This window comes from Caretta caretta, chromosome 1 (genome assembly GCF_965140235.1).
Source record: "Caretta caretta isolate rCarCar2 chromosome 1, rCarCar1.hap1, whole genome shotgun sequence".
Classification (NCBI taxonomy): Eukaryota; Metazoa; Chordata; order Testudines; family Cheloniidae; genus Caretta; species Caretta caretta.
The window spans coordinates 256,273,935-256,294,826 of NC_134206.1; the positions used below are offsets into that span (position 1 = coordinate 256,273,935).

Genomic DNA, 20,892 nt, shown 5'->3' on the forward strand with positions numbered 1-20,892 from the left:
CTTGGATTTCTAAACAGCTGTTTGTGTAGAGCAAGTCAATACAGTCTGTGGAAGGTGGGTTCTACTTACAGTTGATGCTTGCTGTGCTCACTGATGTTATACAAGTGTAGCAAAGAACCCTCTCAACAGTACTGTATTAGTAATATATGGATGTGCATGTGTACAAGAGTACCACAATAGTGGCAAATAACTTACAGAAATACATTCTTATAAAAGCTAGTTGAAATTTTCACAGATTTGAAATTTTGATTAAATATTTGCATGAAAAATCACAAACAAAAGAGCTTCAGTTTCTCTATCGAGGATATATTTCTAAAGGTTTGAAAATATTGGTAATGGCCTCTTGGCCAGTCCTTCCTCAGGACTTTCAGTATTGTATCTCTCATCAGAACCTATTTACAAAGCAAAGCTGCTGCATCCCTGCCTATCTTCATCCCCTTTGCTTCAGTAATTTTCTAGTCTGAAAGTCCTGTGTCCAAAGCCAGAGTGGGCAATATTTCTCTCTACTCCATAAACAGCTGTATTGCTGGCAAATAACAAGGGTGGGCAAATCTTCTCAGAGACACTTCATGTGTTTTGATTAACTCTGTCATGGACATCCCAGTCCCACTTCCCATTTCACACCTTTTCAAGGACAAACAGATACTGAAACCCTTCAGCCGTATAATGTCACGCTATTGATTTAAAATTAAGTAATTGCAGTAGAACTCCAATTATCACAAAACCCGAAGGGATACCAGAAACCTTTGGATACCTGTGGGAGTTGGCCAGGAAGCTGTTAGGTCTGCACTGATGGTCCCCTATCCCTGAACTTCTTTGAAGCCTGCAGGCTGTCTGGCTGAGCTAGAGACAGCAGCCAAGATCTGTGCTCCAAGGGTTGAGCCAATGCCCACTAATTCTGTGGAAGGACTCCCACTGACTTCAGCGGACACTTGATCAGGCTCTAAGATCACTGTATATACATCTGAAGGTGGCAGTCAGACTTCAGCACAAAGAGACTTGTGTGCAATGGAGTCTCAGGGAAAGTATCTGACATTCAGATAAGCTGAGATTTTTCGACAATCATGGACTGGCTAACTGAGGTTTGTCTATTGACACATTAATAAATAATATACCAAATTAATAGATTTCTCAAAGCTCGCCATCGATGTGAAGTGTGTCATGGACACAGTTATGTTTATAGATACCCTGCTTCCTCCAACACATAACTGCCAGCACTTGAATAGCTCACAGCAAAATATGATAGGTAAAAGACACAGGCTTCTCCCAAGAAGGCACGTCTGCATACAATTTCAGCTTCCCTAAAAAAGCAGGCCTAATACTAGGTTATTCTCAGGTCCAGTGCAAATATGAAAAGCAGAATAGCACATGTAGTTTGGGACCTGGTTAAATATATATGTCCCTTTTGGCTTGGACAGCTGCTTAGTCTATCAGCTTAAGCAGGTTTTCTAATGCAGGAAGGAATTTGTAGGCCCACCCAGTACCCTTGAAATCTATACATGTTTCCAAACAGCTCTTACACTCTAGCTCCTACGTGCAAAAATGTGTGTAAAACATGTGATCAGTAGAGGCCCATCTCATCACAAAATGCTGGCACCTGTCCCAGTTGGGCAAGGTGCTTGAGAAAGGAGAGTCCTCTTACATGTCAGTGAATAAGTAGCATCCAAAGCATGGAGCTTTCGACCCTCCCTTTTTGTAAAGTCTTATTGGTCATTAGGGCTGCCCTAATTCTTCTGTCCAACAGAAACTTTTTCCGAGACGTTCCCAAGCCAGACTCTCCCTTCCTTCTTGTACATGTTGTTGGCCCATTTAGATTTCAGCACCCAGCATGTTTGGAGATTGCACTGTAAATTCAAGGGACGTAGGAAAAGGGCAGACTTTGCTCAGGAATTTTTTTATTAGCTGTTTGAAAAATATAATTAAAGGTGTGCAGGTGTATTTGCTCACACCATATATCCCAGAAAGGAGATGAAGTAACTCATGAACAAGCTCCTGCCAGTTTCTTCACCTCATGTGGATTCGCCTTTCCCGTCCACAGGTTTAATTTCTCAGTATTAAGAGCAAGACATGAACAGCATCCTCCATGTTAGAGGCCTGAGATTCCAGGATCTGTGTGAATGAGGCACTGCAGCAGAGCAGGAGGTAAAATTGTCATGGCTCCTACACAGATATCTGCGAGCATCCTCTACATACCTATCTAGACACGCCCCAGAAAATAGGTGATAGGGGCTTCTCTACCCTGCTTGTGCTGAAAGCCAGACACCGATTGCAAGATAATGGCTTACTCGTTCACATCCTCTATGGTAAATAGCAAGGGGGCCAGTTGCCAGCAGAACAGCTGATCCTGTTTGGCTCAGCATTATCCAAGAGACTGTGCTTCAAATGTGCAGTGTGAGCTGGTGCTCATTTTTGTGTCTTGGGGACTAATTCTGCTCCCCTTACTCAGGTTCAATAATACTGCAAATAGTCCCAGTGATTTCAAGGGAGTAAGTACCTACGGGTGAGTTAGGATGGTGGAATGGGGCCCATTTTGGTTTCAGGCCCTCCAGATTATTGCCCTGTCTTTTAGCTGCTGTGCCAGTCTTTCAGGAAATTCAGCCTCCAGGCGGTGGTCACCAGAGATACAAAATCAGTTTCACCCATAACTTTTTACTAAAATAATGAACAAAAACATGGTTTTCTCCTTACAAAGGCTGTTCCCCAAATTGCACTTCATTAGAAAATTCATCTTTCTTTATAAGCTCCAATTTGCTTTCCACATTACTGCTCACTTGATGGCTGGGGAAACAATCAATGCCAGATGCACATTCCAGCCAGGCAATAAATGTTCCTGCTGCAATCAGCCCTGCACACCAGCTCCTCGTTTCATTAAAACCACACATGGTTTCAGTTTGCCCCTAATAGGTCTCACCATGGCTCTGCCATACTCCCCAAATTGAACACTTAGACCCATGGCTCCCTCCTAACCATTCAGAAGAGCTGTGAGAAAGGACAGCCTGTCTGTCAAAGACTAACTTCTCAACTTCGGCATGTGCTGCCCTATGCCCCACCCACCCTTGCTTCCAGAATTGGGGGAGGAGTTAATAAACCTTAAATTTAGAACCCAGGTGGCCCAAAGGCAAGTTGTGGAGGTGCCTCCAGAGGAAGCCCTGCTGGACCAATTTTGAGTCACACACTAGTTATTTTTACGCATGACTGTAAATTGACCCTGGAAATGCTTTTTTATGTTGTTTTTGCCAATCCACCTTTCAACATCACTAGCCTCCACTGAAAGCAAATCTTCCCTCTTTGGCAATTGCCAGCCAAACAAGATGAGTCAATAGGCACTCTGCTGAGTTCATTCTTTGGAGAGGTGAGGGCACCTTACCACTCTGTTCCCAAGGCGCTCCCTTCCATGCACCTCATTTTCATTCCTTGCTTTTAACTCTGTGGCTTGCCCCACCCCACTGAGCTTTACCGCAAAGCAGCCTAGTCCACAAATTATTTTAGGTGAAAATGTGCCTCCCGCAACCCCCCTCCCGTTACATTCTCCCCTCCAAAAAAGCTAGATGGAAGAGGTGCCTTCAGTGCTTCCCTTTGTTAAGGGCCTCTCCAAGCTGTAGGCACACTTACCCTGCAGCCCACATGCCAATCTAGTTAAAGCTATGGCCAGCCTAGAATGCTTTGCTGACACAAGCTGGGAATCTAAACTAATGACGTGTGGAATTCTTACGGTTCAAACAACTGCTTCATGTGCCATTTCCAATGAGTGTCTCCATCCTTCCTGACCTCTCCTGAGCTAAGAACAGTTTGGTAGATGTAAGAGTGGGTAACAATGGACCTCGCATGTTTTCCCAGGGCTTTTTTTTCTTCCTTTGGCTTTGCTGTGTGTGTTCTGCAAGGTGTTTCCTGCAAATTTCCCTGACCAGTCTTTTGGCATAGAGCAAGCCATCTATGTAAAGCACTTTAAAGATTCAAGTTACAAATAATTACAAATATTTCTTTCTTTTTTTAAAAAAAAAAAGTAGCTCTGGGTCATGGGAAGCACAAGAGTGAAGATGGATGTTAGGAATTAGGCAGAGAGGACTATTATGGGGAATTTAGGAATTTTTAAATTGTTTATGGGGACCTGAACAGTATGTCTAGATCAGAAGCTGGTCAGTGTTTTCTAACAAAGTTCTCTCCTCTTTCTCCATTCCCACTGCTAATGTTTCAAAGTGTAGAGGCCCCTGTGGGATCCAGTGTGAGATACAGCACGAGGGATGTAAAACTGTTACTAGTGCTGGAAGCTTAAAAATGGTGTCCTACTAATTTAATAAATAACCTTTTCTACACTCAGATTTCCACATTTCCAATACAAACAGCTAATTGTATATATGAGGCCATCAGATGTCATGTGGCATCTGTGATGAGGGACAATTGGGCCTCCTACGTGCTATCACACAACACAAATAATATACTCTTCCATTCATTAAGCTGGATGGGGGACCCCAACACAACCACGTTTACTCCAGTTGCTGTCTGCAGCTTTGCTTCTTAAATTCTTGTCCCCTGGTCCTGCTTTATAACTAGTTGAAGCCACATGGTGCCTGGAGCTATTATAGACTCTCCGGAAAAAGGTGCATTGCCCTATTCTCTTCCTCTTCCTCATTGTAGGAAGCCAGGACATTATAGCCCATTGGAACAAATGAACTTTAGCAGAGGGAAAATTTGCTGAATAAAAGGACATGACGAACCTGGTTAATATTTAGCAGTAAGAGATCTGAACCAGCCCTGGCCAACTGCAGTCGATAGCAAACAAATGCAGGCCCCCATATGAAGCCATTTAATTGGGTACCCACCGATCCCCCAGAGATATAGTGCATGACTGTCTCTCTTTCAAGCTACCTCAAACAGCTGTGACATATGCCAGATGAGGCTAGGAATTAAAGCCACAGGGTGGGGACCATAGAGAATGTGTTAGATCTGGCTGGAAGACAGGGATGGGGTGTGGGACAGGATGGACTTTTTTTTAATTGTTCGTCTTTCCCCCATCAAACTTGCATGTTTAGTCAAAATTTTCCATCTGGCTCTAGAAGGATGTGTCCAGGAGTGGTGTCTGCATTTGTCTTCAGGCAGACTCAAGTCTTCCTTAGAGATCTCTGTCACCATGAAGCAACTTTTGCCCCACACCTGGTGACATTACGACAAGTGGCAAATATCTCACTCATTCCAACCTGAAGGATGGAATCCCTGTGAGTCAGAACACCCTCTTCTGTCTATAGGTTTGGCAGCAATATCTGGTCCAGTGCCTCAGTTAATACAGTTCACGTGTCTAATCCAGTAGTTCTCAAACTTTTGTACTGGTGACCCCTTTCACAGCAAGCCTCTGAGTGTGACCTCCACCTCCTTTTAAATTAAAACACTTAAAAAATTTAACACTATTATAAATGCTGAAGGTGAAGTGGTGTTTGGGATGGAGGCTGCAGCTCGTGAACCCCCACATAATAAGGTTACGACTCGAAGTTTGAGAACCCCCGGTCTAATCTATGGAGTTCCAGCCAGTTTGCTAAACTACTGTAAGTCATAAACTGCAATGCTTGCATTGCATCCATCTGACTTAAGCCTACAGCAGGAGCACACCTTAGGTTTACAGCAAGGCATAAAGTGTTCACACAAATGTCCTGTACTATTACTCTTCTGTAACACCTGAACTGGTAAATGGGAGCCATGGCATTAACAGAGATGGAGTCACGACAGCTAGTTACAAAATATAATCTCTTCTCCATGCTCAGTGAACGAAAGTGCAATGTCCATTCTAATTGTTACAAGAAAGTCCGATATTTTCAAAAGTGACTGGTGATTTTGGGTGCCTCACATGAGATGCCAGATTTTTCAGACGGCAGGTGCTCAGCACTGTGAGTGCGTCAGCCACTTTTCATGATATGTGTGGTCGAAGGGGCACGAGATCAACATTTAGGTCTCCCATTCCCTGGCAGCACTGTGGAGGCAGTGTGCTTCTTCTCCATGCCTCCCCACCTCCCCTCTTTATGGTGCTGTGTAGCAGCTCTTCTGGCAGTGGCTAGTTCCAGGGGAACAGGAAGCCTGGGTTGGTGCACTGTAGTGGCTTTGGTTGGAAGGGATAGGTAAAAAAGGAGTTTCCTTCTCCAGTATTTTCTCATGCCCGCCACTTCACCCTCCCCCCTAAACATACAAATGTGTGAAGAACCCTGTAGTTTTAATTCACTTAGTGTGGTGATGATACAAGGAGGTGGCTCTTACTCTGGTACATGCAGATTAAGGCAAAACAACCCATGGGGAGAGTAAACATTATTTTCCCATCTTTTGCTGGAGTACTCACTATATTTAACCCCACCTTTGGCTTTTCTGGGGAAGAAGTGGGAGTGAGTGGGTTACCGCTACTTTTCTCCCCTCCCCATCCTCCACCCCACCTCACCCCACCCACTTGTCTCTCACATAGCCCTCAGACAATTTAGCAAAGGCTCCCAAGAGCCTCAATAAAACTAGGCAAGAGCGCCTTGCCAAAGGGTCATGGTTGGCCTGCAGTTGTGCTCCTCAATGATGCAGAAAGCGAGCCCTGCTGGTGTAATTACTAACAGATCAGCCTGAGGGGTGTGGAAAAGCATGCAGCCCATGAGACGGAGAGCGAGTCTGTTGCAAGGACAGATCAGCTAAGAATGATCATCAGCATTTACTCAGCCCTAGAAAGCAGCGTGAGGGACTCCCACCCAAGGAGGTCCTTGTGATTGCTACATTAAACTTCTCAGATTCTTGGTCGATGCGAGGTGTGCCATGAGTTGTGAGTCTGTTGCAAGGACAGATCAGCTAAGAATGATCATCAGCGTTTACTCAGCCCTAGAAAGCAGCGTGAGGGACTCCCACCCAAGGAGGTCCTTGTGATTGCTACATTAAACTTCTCAGATTCTTGGTCGCATGCGAGGTGTGCCATGAGTTGTAGACACTTCACCTGCTTAGGCCCTGCAGGATGCAGCCATTGGTCTGTTCCCCACAAACCCTCACATGCACATCTGAGCAGGAAGGCATTCTTACCAGGGCAGGCAGAAAGGAAAGATGCAAATACCCTCGGTAGAAAGCCTCTGTTGCAGTAAAAGTAAACATAGGATGAGTACAAGCTGCCCCTTCAAGTCCATCCTGCTCCTGGAGGCAAATAAATTTTTGCTTGGCCAGGCTCTGATCCAGTCAGTGATCTTGTTGGGGTATAATTTCTTTGCCCCATTGCTGATCCCATATCTTTTGCTTTGACTGCTTCTGCCTGTGGATGAACAATTAGAACTCCTCCCCACCCCCTTCATCCCTCCCATGCATCCCTTGTTATCCCACATGCATGTGTCCACACTTGTGTGTGTGGTTCCTCTCATAGCTTAGTTCATTGTCCCCAGCCTGTGGCTCAGTCTGTGTTGTCCCATGGCACTTCCTAGAGGCTGCTCCATTGCTAGCCACAGTTCTGCTTCTAATCCATTCTACTCATTCAGCTGACTGCAGGGCATTGTGGTGTTTTGCAATCTATATGTCACGGCAACTGAGAAGACATCTTGTCACCACTGTTTCCATACTGCATACATAAATCTTCCTATGCCCTAAATTATTTAAATGCACTGCGGATTTTTTTTCTGAACCAGATCCACTTAAAATTGCCAAAATGACACACTGATAAATGAAATCCTTGGAACCGAAATGAAAAGCCTCGGAGTTTCTGTCTTGATCAGTCTTTGATTACTGGGTCACAACTGAAATGGATTTGGGATTAATCCCTGTCCCTAAAAGGGTCTGCCCCCATGTAAAAGGAAAAACCTACATTTGTGACAACTAGTACTCTCTGGTAAGAAGACTCTGGGACTCAGATGGCAGTGAGTTCTGCAGATTAACATTGATAGAGCTTCCAATGCACTGGATAGTAAGCACCACTGCCCTCTGATTAACATAATGTTACATTTGTGATGTTACCATCTAGTTGCTGGCCTACAAGAAAGAATACAGACCTTAACATTACTGACAGCTAATGGAAATTCCACTTTAGCTAAGGCAGTAGAGGCCTTTGTTTTTCAGATGGGAGTAAGAGCTCCAGAGTTCTCTTACCCATGCCACACATGTGTTGTTTAGCTGGTGTGTGCATGCATGTCACCATAGAATAATTACAAGTCCTCTTGTGTCACATCATCGCCTCAGCCCTGCAAATGGTTCTAGCCTTAATCTACCAATTGTCCCATTCTCTCACAACTGCCTGTGCCTGGTCTTCCATGCTGCCCTTCGTGATCTGACTTGTGAGGCCACTGTCGTCTCCTACCTCAAATCCCACCTGAAGACCCATTGCTTCTGTGACTCCTTCAGGGAACTGGGTAACTAATAATGGATAGGTCAAGGAGTGGTTGGCTAGAACTGATGCATATTTATGTAACAAAATAAACCAAACCTGTCTGGATTCTCTCCCTGCCCTTAAGCCCTTCCTATGTTGCTTACCTTCTTAGGGCCTGATCCAGTGTCTACTGAAGTCAAGGGAAAGGTCTGGGTCAGTCCCATAGAGCAGGGTATGTGTGGGTAGGCAGTGCCTACCACATTGTGGATGCTATGGGAATTCAAACAATAAATAGCAAAGGGGATGCCTGCATAGTGCTATGCTGCTGTCAGTTCTGTGCTTTCCTAAGCACTAAATTTACCCATTTTAAAAAAACACACACCAAAGGAAAAAAGATATAAATATGCTCTTGTCCTTTTTTGGCATTCATGCTGTATAAATCTCCAGAGCCCAAGCGGAGAGTAGGATTTGTAAAAATTATTTGTTCAGAACCACAACTAAATACCCCCCCCCCAAATACATTTTAAAGGAAATGAACATCAGATTTGAGAGTCAGTCCATTGGGTTCTTTTTGAATCATAGTGTGGCTGCCTTGCTTATCTTATCAAAGATTTATATCCCCATCTAATTTAGCTTCACATAAATAATTATGAATCACTCATGAGACTTTGCCAACCGCTCAAATCCCACAAAGTGACCCAACCTGAAACCCCAAAGTACTGAGAAACATTCATCTTGGATTGGAGTATTTTTATAGGCCCCACTTCAAAGGGGCTGTGGTTTAAAAATATGCAGCTATTTTGGTGACCACTTGTGTGGGATAACGTTTCCCATCGGCAATAGCAGGATTGTAACAGGACTCCAGGGAGAAAGGGAGAGTTCAGGGGGAGTGCTCACCGCACCTTTTGCTGGTTAGCAGCATTTTGTTGATAAAATAGGAGTCTCCACAAGTAAATGTGCTTTGTTAGATATCTTGGATTGAATTTGTAACAGAAATACTGTCAACTTTAGGTGCTTTATAGAGCATAACATTTTAAAAATGAGTAGGGAAAACAGACAATGTTTAGGAGTAGAAGCTGTGTTAGTCTGTATCCACAAAAAGAAAAGGAGTACTTGTGGCACCTTAGAGACTAACAAATTTATTTGAGCGTAAGCTTTCCTCACGAAAGCATATGCTCAAATAAATTTGTTTGTCTCTAAGGTGCCACAAGTACTCCTTTTCTTTTTGCAGACAATGTTTAGTTTATTTTTAAGGTCCCGAATCAGTAAGGGACACATTCTGTACCCTCTGCCCAGGTGGGAAGAAGTTTTCTGGCAATAAAGCTAGTGGAGGTTCTCACTGTGTGGGGAAAGGGCAGGATTTGGTGAAGCTGGATAGGGCTGCAAATCCATAGCACAGAGCCCTACTCTGGGGAGACTCGCAGCATGCTCTCAGAAGGAGGGTCTCGGGGCAGGCTAGGCCTGGAAGAGCCACAGGGAAGGACCATTTGGCTGGAGCCACAACTGCAGAGCAGCTCCACTCCCATTCAACAGCCTGGGTGGGAGGATTGCCTCCCATTCCAGCCTTCATGCAGTTACATGGCAGATACAACAGTCTGGTCTCTGGGAGCAGGATTTTAGTCCCAGAGAAGATAGGAGTAGACTCAAATTAGAACATTATCTGGTCCCTGGCAAAGAGTGTGGCTTCTCCTTTGGCGTGCACAGGTGCTCGGGGAAGAGAATGAGATGGAGTCTGAGACTGCAGGCCCATCAGGTTCTCTGGTGGAAACCCAGGCTGGCTGCCTTGGAGTAAGGAGGACTCTACCCATTCACTGGAGCCCAGACTAGTGTGTTTTGTTTTGCATGGTTTTGATCAAGATGAGTTTGGCCTTGTCTACACTGTCACTTTACAGCGCTGCAACTTTCTCGCTCAGGAGTGTGAAACAACACCCCACTGAGTGCTGCAAGTTTCAGTGCTGTAACATGGCAGTGTAGACAGTGCACCAGCGCTGGGAGCTACTCCCCTCGTGGAGGTGTTTTCTTAGAGCACTGGGAGAGCTCTCTCCCAGCGCTGGTGCCGTGACTACACAGCCACGTTAAAGCGTTGCCACGGCAGCACTTTAACGTTGCTAGTGAAGACATACCCTTAGTTGGAGTTACTGCTGTCTGACCATCCTGTGGCATAAAAGCCTTAAGAACAGGGAGGAGAGGCACAAAGGACCATTAATTGAGCTAGTGAATCACTCTGCCTGTTCACAACTATTGCATTAATTGAAAGTGGGACCCTCTTTCACTTAGGGTATGTCTACACAGCAGTTAGGAGGGATCATTCCCAGCTAGAATAAACGTACACACACTAGCTGTGCTTGAGCTCTCACCTAAAAATAGCAATGTGGCCACAGCAGGATGGGCAGTAGTTTGAGCTAGCCGACCATGTATATTCCCAGGGATCAGGCGGGCATGGACTCTGCCACCTAGCCCATACCACTGCAACCCCACACTGCTGTTTTTAGCATGCTAGCTTGAGCAGAATAGTGTGTGTGTACATCTACCCAAGGTGGGAATTACACATCCCAGCTGTAAGGGGAGACATACTTTTACTTAGAAAGACCCTAGTTCTGGATTCTCTGATTCTTTGGTAAATTTGTTGACTGGTGCCTAAATCAAAGCCAGCCTTTCTTAATGAAGTCTTTGCGCTACGTTAAGTGCTTCCATTTAAACTGTTGCTAAGGAAACTGAGGTTTGGGAAGAAAGAACTAATTTTCATCTATTTTGTCAGAACCTGAATTTGTCTGTCACCCAAGTATAAACATGTTCTTGATTTGGAATCTTAAATAGTTTTTAACCTCCCTCCCCCTGCCTTTTCATTGTGTTCAAGGTCCCTTCAATAATGTGAGCTTTCACTCCAGGTTTTTATCCTTTATTAGCAAACACTGATTTCTTCTCCCTATTCACAATATTTTAATATGCAGCAGAATTCAACGTGGCCCTCTCTTGTTTACTTCCTTCATTGTATGCTAGCTCCATCAATGGTACCTGATGGAATTCACACAACCCTGCAGGAATTGTGCTCATTCTGGTTAACTTCTGATGCCCAAGAAGTTCACATTCTGATTTTTAGGGGTTCACAGAAAAAATGGTGGAAGTTGGAAAACAATCCACCTCTTTAAAGATACGGTATTTAAAATCCTCAAGGGCATTCTTCACCAAATCTGTAGCACTTTTCAAGAGAGCCAGATCTAAGTATGAACTACTGTTTTGATTAATTTTTTTTTTTTTTTTTTTTTGCTGTGAGTTCATCTGTTTTTGGTAATACAAGAAAATAAAAACACATTTGCAAAAGAGTTCACAAATAAGTTGTCACTGGGATTTTGAATTGCTACTAATGGAACCTTCTTATAGAAGAATGTATTTGAAAAGACTGGCTGTAGTAGCCCTATCAACAAAAAGTTACTTGAAGAGGAGAGAGAGAAGCCCTCAAACCTGTTTTGGGTGGGATACAGGAAAAGACTATGTGTGTTCATCTGTCAGATTAATTGACCTCTTTCTCTTTGACTTTCATCCTGTTTCCAATATTGGAGGGCAACCCTGACATCATGCAAGAGACAAAGAGCAAAACACTTGTAAATACTAGGCCATGCCTTTAGATTTACACTGTCTGCATACACACATGCACAATCTCAAAGAGAAACTCTTTGAAGACCATGACCAAATTTTGCAGTGACTAATGCCCCAGACAACCTCATTAAAATCAATGATATTGCATGAGGCTCAAAACCAGTGCAGAATCGGGCCCCCAAGGGTCTCGTGTCAGTACTGGAAATTACTGCATTTTTCAGTTGGTTTGTTATGACGATGCTCTTTTGGGTAGGGGCAGTTTGTAACTGGCAAAGACCAAGCCACATCCTGCTCTAATTGATGGGGATCCAAAGTCAGACATTGAACAGGTGATTTTTGGAGCAGTTTTCACCACTCTGCCTCCTGGACTTTTGAAGGGAAAATTAATCATAAATCTAAAGAGCTCTGTGGATTCCCCAATCCTAAAAATAAAACAAAGCCCATACCTTTGACCCTCTGCAACTACTGCCTCATCATCCTTCTCCCTTTAAACCCATTATATGTGCTATCTACAGCCATTGCCTCCAACTCCATCCTTGGTCCTCTCTACTCTGTCTCATGCTCTCTGTGAAATAGCTCTCACCAGAGTCCTGGTCTTCTTGTCACTCATTTCACTTCTCTCAGGGCCATTCAGAACGTTGCTTCCTAAATCATCCATCTGCCTGGATGGGTCCTGATCCTATCACCCCATTTTCTGACTCCATCCACAGGCTTCTCTTTGTCCAGTGCATTCTATTACAAGTTTCTAGTGCTTACCTTTAAAGCCCTGAAAACTTGGTTCACTCTTCAGGAGAGGGAGTTGTATGTTTTGTCCCCTTGCCACTATGCTTTACCCGTCTCCATCACGTTTTTTTCCTGTTTCTCCTATGATATACCTTGTTTATTTTATTGTCCTAAACCTCCTTTCCCCTGTTTTTCTCATCCATCTGTTGTCTTTTCCTCAGAGGGGTTCTCTCTTCTTTGTCACTTGTATGTAGACTCCCTGGCATAATGAGGCCCTGATATTTGGCTGGGGGTTCTTAGGTACTGCCATAATAGAAATAAAATCCACAAGCTTTCCTCCATTCCACATTTTCTGCACAGAACACCCTCTGTGAACTAGTCCATAAAGCCACTACCTTCTCTTCCTTCATGTTCCTCTTCAAAATACTTCTGTCCTGAGACCTAAGGGAATCTGCCAACTGATAATAGCTAAGTAGATGGCTAGTAGGCCCTTCTGTTTGCTCTGTTCATTGGCCTATACAGTAAATACCTGATCTTTTTACTGCATCACTTCCCCATTCCTTCTAGTTGGTTATTACACCACTACTTATCTGAATTAGACTGCAACCTCTTCCAGGCAGGGCCATCTTTTGCCCTATGTTCATAAAGCACTTAGCACAATGGGGCCTTGATTCTGATTGCTGTTTCTATGTGTTACCGTAATACAAAAGAATATTTTTAAAAAAAAAGGGGGGGGGGGGAATTGCTAACAACTGGGAGCCTGTTCTTCTTTAAAACATGTTACTTAAAAACTTTATAAATCTAGAAGCTGTTAGGATGTGTCATAAAACAGCTTGCATTTCAAAATTCCATTGAAATTCCTCCATCGCTTAAAATTTATCATGCCTTTAAATCACCAAGTTGGTCAGCAGGAGTTTTCCTTTTAGCCAAGTAACAATTTCCCTGTTTAAATGAAGCATTTCCCATGGCATGCCTTCATTTACCAGTAGATAAAAGTTGTACTGAATTTCTCTGAAAGAAGTAAACCCTCCTCCCAGTCCAAGGAGTCAATATCAGAACTTTAGCAAGGTCAAAGGAAATGGAATATGTATACAGTCCTTTTTGGTTGCTGGAATATCAGAAGCTTGACAACATTGTTGGGCCAGCTCTTCAGCATGTCTTCAATGGACTTATGCTGATACACAGTAGCTACAGATCTGGCCCAATGTCTTTTTGCCCAAACACTGTAGAATAACAAAACCCCAAAACCTATTTCAGAAAATACTTCACTATACCACTGCCTTGATGATAATGTAGTGTCCTTTGGATTATTTCGGTATTGCTGAAGTAGTTTGAATGGTTCTTCATAATGAAAGGCTTAATATACTAAAAGTAAGACTTTTTTGTAGGTTTATTCAGCTCTCATTTTAGTACTGAAAATATTATTGGTTGTGGTCAATTTTTAAAAAACTCAGTGATCTCTTTGGGGAGTGGAGAAGACAAGTGATAATCTTTACCCTTCCTAGGACTGGGCATCTCTGAGCTCATTTTTTCTGCCATGGTAAAGATTAAACCATGTCTGCGGCTTGGATGACATGATAGAATTGTTCTGGGGCAGTGAACGTTAGCTGAATAATTCCTTCTGGCCTTTCTCTTGTTCTCTAATCTTTGCTGTCTTGCCGAAACTTGAAGGTGACCTGCAAACTTTTTTCTAAAAAAGATAATGGTAGTTATTTGCTGAATGCCCCAAATATCAAAGAACAGGAGGACATTTTGCTAAAAATTAATGGTAAACTAATTTGAGAACCTACAACACTGATTTCTAGGTCCTGAGGTTTCTCTCAATCACTTAACCAGTATGCATTGCTCTGAGATATTCCAAACAAAAGGACTTTCACTGCAGTGATGGAGATACCCCTGGGGGTGCAGATTAATGTTATTTTTAGTACATATTAAAAACAGGGTGACCCGGGAGTGCCCAGTTTATTACAGCTCCAGTGGAGTTCCTGGTATATTTGATATCCCAGACCTATGTGCTGTGGCTTCACAGCGACTGGGAGCTCCAAGAGCAGTATTAAGGACCACAAATAAATTAATTTGAAAAAATGGACAGTTATTTGCTGAATGCCCTTCTGCCCCTTGCTCCTTGAGACATTCAGAGTGAAATTCATTCTGGTGGGCTCAGTGCAAAGATTATGCAGCCCTGAGGTCCCACTTTAGCCCTATTTTGAGGATTTAAGTGGACTTTACAGTGTATGTAGGCTTTGTTCTTGCCTTCTGCATGGGGATGATTTTCACTAAATGACAATACCATTGCTGACACCACAAAATATGGTCCCCTGAGTGACTGATCTTAGGGGCTGAGCAAATATAGCTAGGATTTCTTGCAAGTAGCCAAAGCACTTTAATATCCAAGTTTATTTTGCGAAAGGCCCTGATCACCAAACGATTTGAACTGGACAGGATATAATTACTGGGCCAGATTTATGAGTGCTGGCAGGTCTAAACTACACCTTGAGTGGGTATTCATCCCAAAGGAGGACTGCTCTCTTTTGTTTGCAGCCAGGGCTCAATATAAAACCCACCAGTGAAGGCTGCTGAGGGGATGTGCCAAATCAACACATTCCCTGTTCATGGCCCCCTCCCTGGCCCATGCACCCACTTTCTAGGCTATGCTGGTCCCTATACAGTAGCAGAGTGGTAGTTATGGCCACTTTGTGCAGCTAAAACCTCTCTTGGTAGAACTTCTGCACCAGGTTCCTGCCAGCGGCATAGGCACCAGGTTCAGTTTAGCTCCGCTGTTCCACGTCTCACAAGAGGGGTCTGGATCCTTTCTTTGGAAGGAAAGTATTTCATTAATAGTCAGAAGGCACCCAGTGGCCTTTGGTAACTCAGCTGAACCCCTGTGAATCGAAAAGACATTTCTTAATGTGCATATGTGCAGGGGGAATGCAAGTAATTGTGCATCAGATACAGAATAAATCTGGAGTTTATTTGTCCTGGGATTTATCTTATTTTTATTTTACAGTGTCATCCATCCATGTGGTTTTGCTGAATTGAAGTATCTAATCTAACATCTGGATTAGAGTCCCTGAAATGTTATTGTCCCAATGTCCATGTTGTTTACTATGTCTTGTTTTTCTTCTCTCATGACAGTCATCCGAGCCAAAGTGGTGGGGAAGAAGCTCATGAAAGATGGACCCTTTGGAACGATGCGATACACCGTCAAGCAGATGAAGGTGCGTATGTGTGTAGGCACCTCATGCTAGGTTTAGCTTCCAAGGCAATTCTAGTTACTTGCTGATCACTAACACTGGCTGCTTTTAGGACCCAGTCCTGCTAGTTACTGAGCACCTTCAACATCCTTAGTGATTAATGGGAGTGGAGGGTGGTCAACAATTTACAGAATCATACCTTCAAAGAGAGAGAGAGAGAGAGAGAGATTAAAGAGAGGCTGTAGGCCATGCCTACCACATAATGCTGAGTATTTAGGGTTTTCCTTTATTCTTAATACTTATGGTAGTGAAAGATGCCAGAGTGACAGCTCTGGATACTGAAGTCCTGTTTATCCCCAGCAGATACAGTGTAGGCAGCAGAAGTGCAGGCTTCTCTATGTGGCCCTACCAATAAGCTTCAGATCTGTTCTAGTGGGACTACTTGTCTGGGGATAGGTCGTTCAGCCTCTTCTTGCCTTGGCTTCTCTGCTGAGACCGCCAACAAGCGTGTCAGTTAGAATGGTTTCAGAGTAGCAGCCGTGTTAGTCTGTATCCGCAAAAAGAACAGTTGTAATATTGCGACTTTTAGGTCTGTAATCGAGTGACCTGAACAAAACAAAACCAAACCAAAAAAACTTCAAAAAGAGACTCCAACGAGAGACTGCTGAATTGGAATTCATTTGCAAACTGGACACTATTAAATTAGGCTTGAATAAATACTGGGAGTGGATGTGTCATTACACAAAGTAAAACTATTTCCCCATGTTTATTTTTCTCCCCTACTGTTCCTCACACGTTCTTGTCAACTGCTGGAAATGCCCCATCTTGATTATCACTACAAAAGGTTTTTTTTCTCTCCTGCTGGTAGTAGCTCACCTTAATTGATCACTCTCATTATAGTGTGTATGGCAACACCCATTGTTTCATGTTCTCGGTGTATATATATATATATATATCTTCCTACTGTATTTTCCACTGCATGCATCCAATGAAGTGGGTTTTAGCCCACGAAAGCTTATGCTCAAATAAATTTGTTAGTCTCTAAGGTGCCACAAGTACTCCTGTTCTTTTTTCAGTTTGAATGGTGGCAGTTATCATGTGGATATTTGTCCAGTATGAGCTGGACTGAGAAAGCAAACATGCTTCACAAAGACCACTCAGCAGCTTAGAGAGACTAGTTGGGCCCTACTGCCCCTCTGTCACAATTTAGGGGGAGGAAGGTGTGACTGGGTCACATTTGAGTTAGTGGTGCTTTGTCTCCAGGTGCCAGGTTGTAATACCCAAAGCAAGGAGCTGGGCTTAGCCCCATGGGACACAGGAGCCAACGCTCTGGGGCAAATGAGAGGCAAACTCACCCCCTAGAGCCTTCCCGCTGTACCAGGAAGGCGACCCACCTAGATCCTCACCGCAGGAAGTCATGGACAAACAGAAATGGTACCCATAACCTTTTCTGCACCATGATGAACCCGCAGTTCTACTTATAGCCGAAACAGATTTCACTTAACCTGTTGCTTTGGACGTTTTTTTTTTTTTTTTTGGCCAGCTGACCCCTTGTTATGTAATGTTAAAAAATCAGCCCTAGTTTGTTTTTCTTGGCTGCAGCGTTCCAGTCATAAGACTGGTTTATGTCTTTTATAAAAGAAAAGGAATGAAAAGGCCTTGGCAGCTGTTTCAGAAATCTGAAACATATTAGAGAAAGTAAAGGTTCAGGAAAATGTGCCTGCCTTGTAACAGTAACTCTCTTTATAAGGCAGTTTATAGCTAAGCAACAAAGCTGTGAGGAGGAGACATAAAGCCTGTTTCATAAGCTATCACAAAGCTTCACGTTACCAAAGTCAGCCTTAGCAGGGCTCTTTCCCTGGAGTGGAATTTTTGCACTTCACATAAGAGGGTGTGAAGTGCTGGGGTTATGTATTTGCTTATGCTTTGCTTTGAAAAATGTCTGTGAATTTTGTGCACATGAAAGGAAACGACTGATAACATTGGCTAGAGCAAGACAGTGCGGCCACACCCCTCCCTTTGGCAATCACCTCAGTCCTCACCAGCAGCACTTTGCGATGTGCCAGTCCTGTTTTGCCACCCCCCAGCTCTACCTGTGCACCTCACCGCCAGTGCTATTCAGCATCTGCACGCTGCAGCCCATGACCCTCATTCACCTCCCCAGTAGCATCTCCTGCTATTCTGCACTCTCCGTCTTCAGGCACACAGACAGATTTCAGGTATTAAGCGCCTCATGTAGAATCACAGAGTAAGTGAACAATAAATTCCCCACCAGACATGGTAAGGGCAGTTAACTTCTGCCTTGTCTACCAATTACTGATAGTAAGGTCACCACAGCACTGTTTGTCCCATGTCTGTTATGAAGAGGGTCAGATCGTACTCGCCGAAATCCCCAACAGCGATTCAAAAATATTGCCAGAGGGAGGGAGGAAACAAATATGGCTCAGCAGTTTCATGACAGCCTTCAAGGGCTTAGGACTCCCTTGGTCTAGCAATAAGGGAATCTGAGGAGTCCCTTAATTTGGCAAAAGCAGTGTCTGTCCTGCTGGCAGAAGGAGAAGGCATTCCAATCTGGGAATAATGTAGCCGACGCTAGTTCAAGACAAGTAGAGGTTTCCATGAGTCTGGGCCACTGTCAGAGAGAGGAGAGAACTCCCTGTGTCTGGAATAACACCGGTTCTACCCCACTGTCAGCCAAGGGCTCCTCATGACAGTGTCCTCTGTGATAGTGATATGTGATTTTGACTGGGATTTAGGCAGTCATCTTGAAGTAGACTATAGCAGTGTCCCTGATATTAGTCATAATTCTGCCTGCAGACATGGGAAATGCAAACCTAGACAAGGTGAGAGAGTTGAGTGGGAAAAGATCCCCACTCAGTTCTCGTACCTTGTCTGGCTTTGCATTTCCCACATTTGCACTCTATTGTGAAAAGTCACCCAGTTGTACTCCAAAGCATTTCAATTAGGGAAACCAAACTGTAGGAGGTTTTCCTGTTCTGTTTGCATTAGATTGTGCTGCTATATGCGGGCATGGGTCTTTACAGCAGATATCCCACTAATCCACATGTATCTATGCCAAGACTGCAAGAGGAGAATTGTCTTTGCAGAAGTTGATCCAAATGTTTTGTTAGGAAACCACGTCCCCAAGAAAAGCCTGTGAGGTTTTATTTTCAACAAGCGGTTGCATGTGTTGGCCAGTGTTGGTCTATTGGCACACTGTGCCGTACTGTGGGGGTGATATGTTGTGTCACATGTTTTAACCTGATCTTGGACAGGAAGGAACCTGTAGCGATCAAACTATTCAGCTTAACTGGAACATCCTGCAGACATAACTTTCAATAAACAATCTGAGCATCTTCTTTTAAACCCCACTGTCTGTCTGCTGCACTTAGAGTGCTCAGTAGAAAGGCATTCAGTGGATGATGTGGGGGAGCAGAAGCTGGTGTGGTACATCTTTCCTGCTCTCACCCCAGTGAAGTCCTACTCTACTCCTGCTGGAAAGAAAAGCTTACTAGGCATCTTGCTTTGCACAGCTGCCTGTAAACAGTACTGATGATAAAACTATTATGTCCGTGTTTGCTGGACACCTTTAAGCCTTTAAGTGTTTGGGGGGGAGGGATAGCTCAGTGGTTTGAGCATTGGCCTGCTAAACCCAGGGTTGTGAGTTCAATCCTTGAGGGGGCCATTTAGGGATCTGGAGCAAAAATTGGGGATTGGTCCTGCTTCAAGCAGGGGGTTGGACTAGATGACCTCCTGAGGTCCCTTCCAACCCTAACCTTCTATGAATCTATGAATAAGCCCTCCCGCACCCGCAAATGAAAAACAAACAAGCGATTTACTTCAGCAGCATGTGCCAAATTGTCTGGCTAACCAGGCTGAGTGGCATTGAGCATGTTAAGTAATAACAATCTATTTTTGTATTTCTTTTTTGGTCCTCTGATTTCTTTTGGGCCAGCTCCCACACTTCTGTGATGTCCCACAATTCATCAGGTGATGTTACAGTTAGACGCCCAGGGGCCTGGATGGAGAGCATAGGGCCAGCCCATAGATGCAGGACAGTGGAAGGTTTTTTAGCACAGAGGTTTGTAGTTTTGAAAATCTTGTAATTATTTATTCCCTTTTGGGATCTAAAATACTTCAAACGTCTTTCAAAACTGCATGCCAAAAATCTTCACTGAGCTGATAGGACGTGGCTCTATACACCAGTGTAATTTCTTGGTACTGTAAGCTGTGATATCACAATGCATTCTAGGAACTATCCAGAACGACTTCAGGGACCCGAAAAGGAAATATAGATCAGATTTTAATACTCTGCATGTTTGCTCAATCCCATTGTAGGCTGGCTAAGCAGGAGCATTGACCTAAAGTGTTGCCTAAAGAAAATGGCTTGTTTCTTTAGCTTGTAGCTCACCTTTAATGTGAGGTAAGGGGGTGAAACAGTGGCAGTCATAAGAAGAAAGAGCTGGTGTCTAATTTACCCTCAGTTAAAGTTCACAGGGGAAAATAATCCTGTCACAGGACATCACAGTACTAAATTCATCATGAAATAAGAGGAACCAGATGATTTGCATATGCTTTTCTGTGGTAGAGTTCCACCTAATCTCCAAGAATGGGGTTTGCTAATGGGAATGCTGACACAACCGGAACTTGTGCAGCAGTAGCAGGCACTGCCATGCAATGCTTGTTAATACTTTGCTCCCTGTCATTAGATTTCCTAAAATACACAACTGTGATGACAGGATGACTCTGAGGGTAGCAGTTAAGAGAGAGGCTGGTTTATGGCTGACTTTCTTCTACTAATCTAATGGAACTTGCAGGGTATTTTATGTATCCAGAAACAATGCTTGGGATTTATTTATTTATTTATTATTAGGGAAAGAGTCCTCTGTAGAAAACTTCCCTTTCCTGGATTTTCTCACAGGTTTGTACTCCCTCCCCAAAGTCTCCATGTCACAGTGACTGTCCTTCAGTTGAAGGGGAGTGGATGGGACTCTCTCTTGAGAGCCCATCAGTACAGCTCCTAGAATCAGCTGGAGGAGTCACTGCAATGTGAGGTGAAGTACTTCTCCAGGGACAGAGCATGCT

The 20,892-nt window shown here is 43.8% G+C and overlaps 2 protein-coding genes across 3 annotated transcripts in view; one reads left to right on the top strand and one right to left on the bottom strand.

Moving 5' to 3' along the window:
* The window catches only part of SYN3 (synapsin III), a 289,948-nt gene that overhangs the window by 140,563 nt on the left and 128,493 nt on the right, over positions 1–20,892 (bottom strand). The window lies entirely within an intron of this gene.
* The window catches only part of TIMP3 (TIMP metallopeptidase inhibitor 3), a 46,209-nt gene that overhangs the window by 17,679 nt on the left and 7,638 nt on the right, over positions 1–20,892 (top strand). The window contains exons 1-2 of one of the 2 annotated variants that reach the window (XM_048832553.2): positions 2,103–2,142; positions 15,749–15,831. In XM_048832553.2, coding sequence (XP_048688510.1) covers positions 2,118–2,142; positions 15,749–15,831 — 108 coding nt within the window. In that variant the 5' untranslated portion in view covers positions 2,103–2,117. Of the gene's footprint in view, positions 1–2,102; positions 2,143–15,748; positions 15,832–20,892 lie in introns of those variants that run through there. The other variant, XM_048832544.2, reaches the window with a different exon arrangement.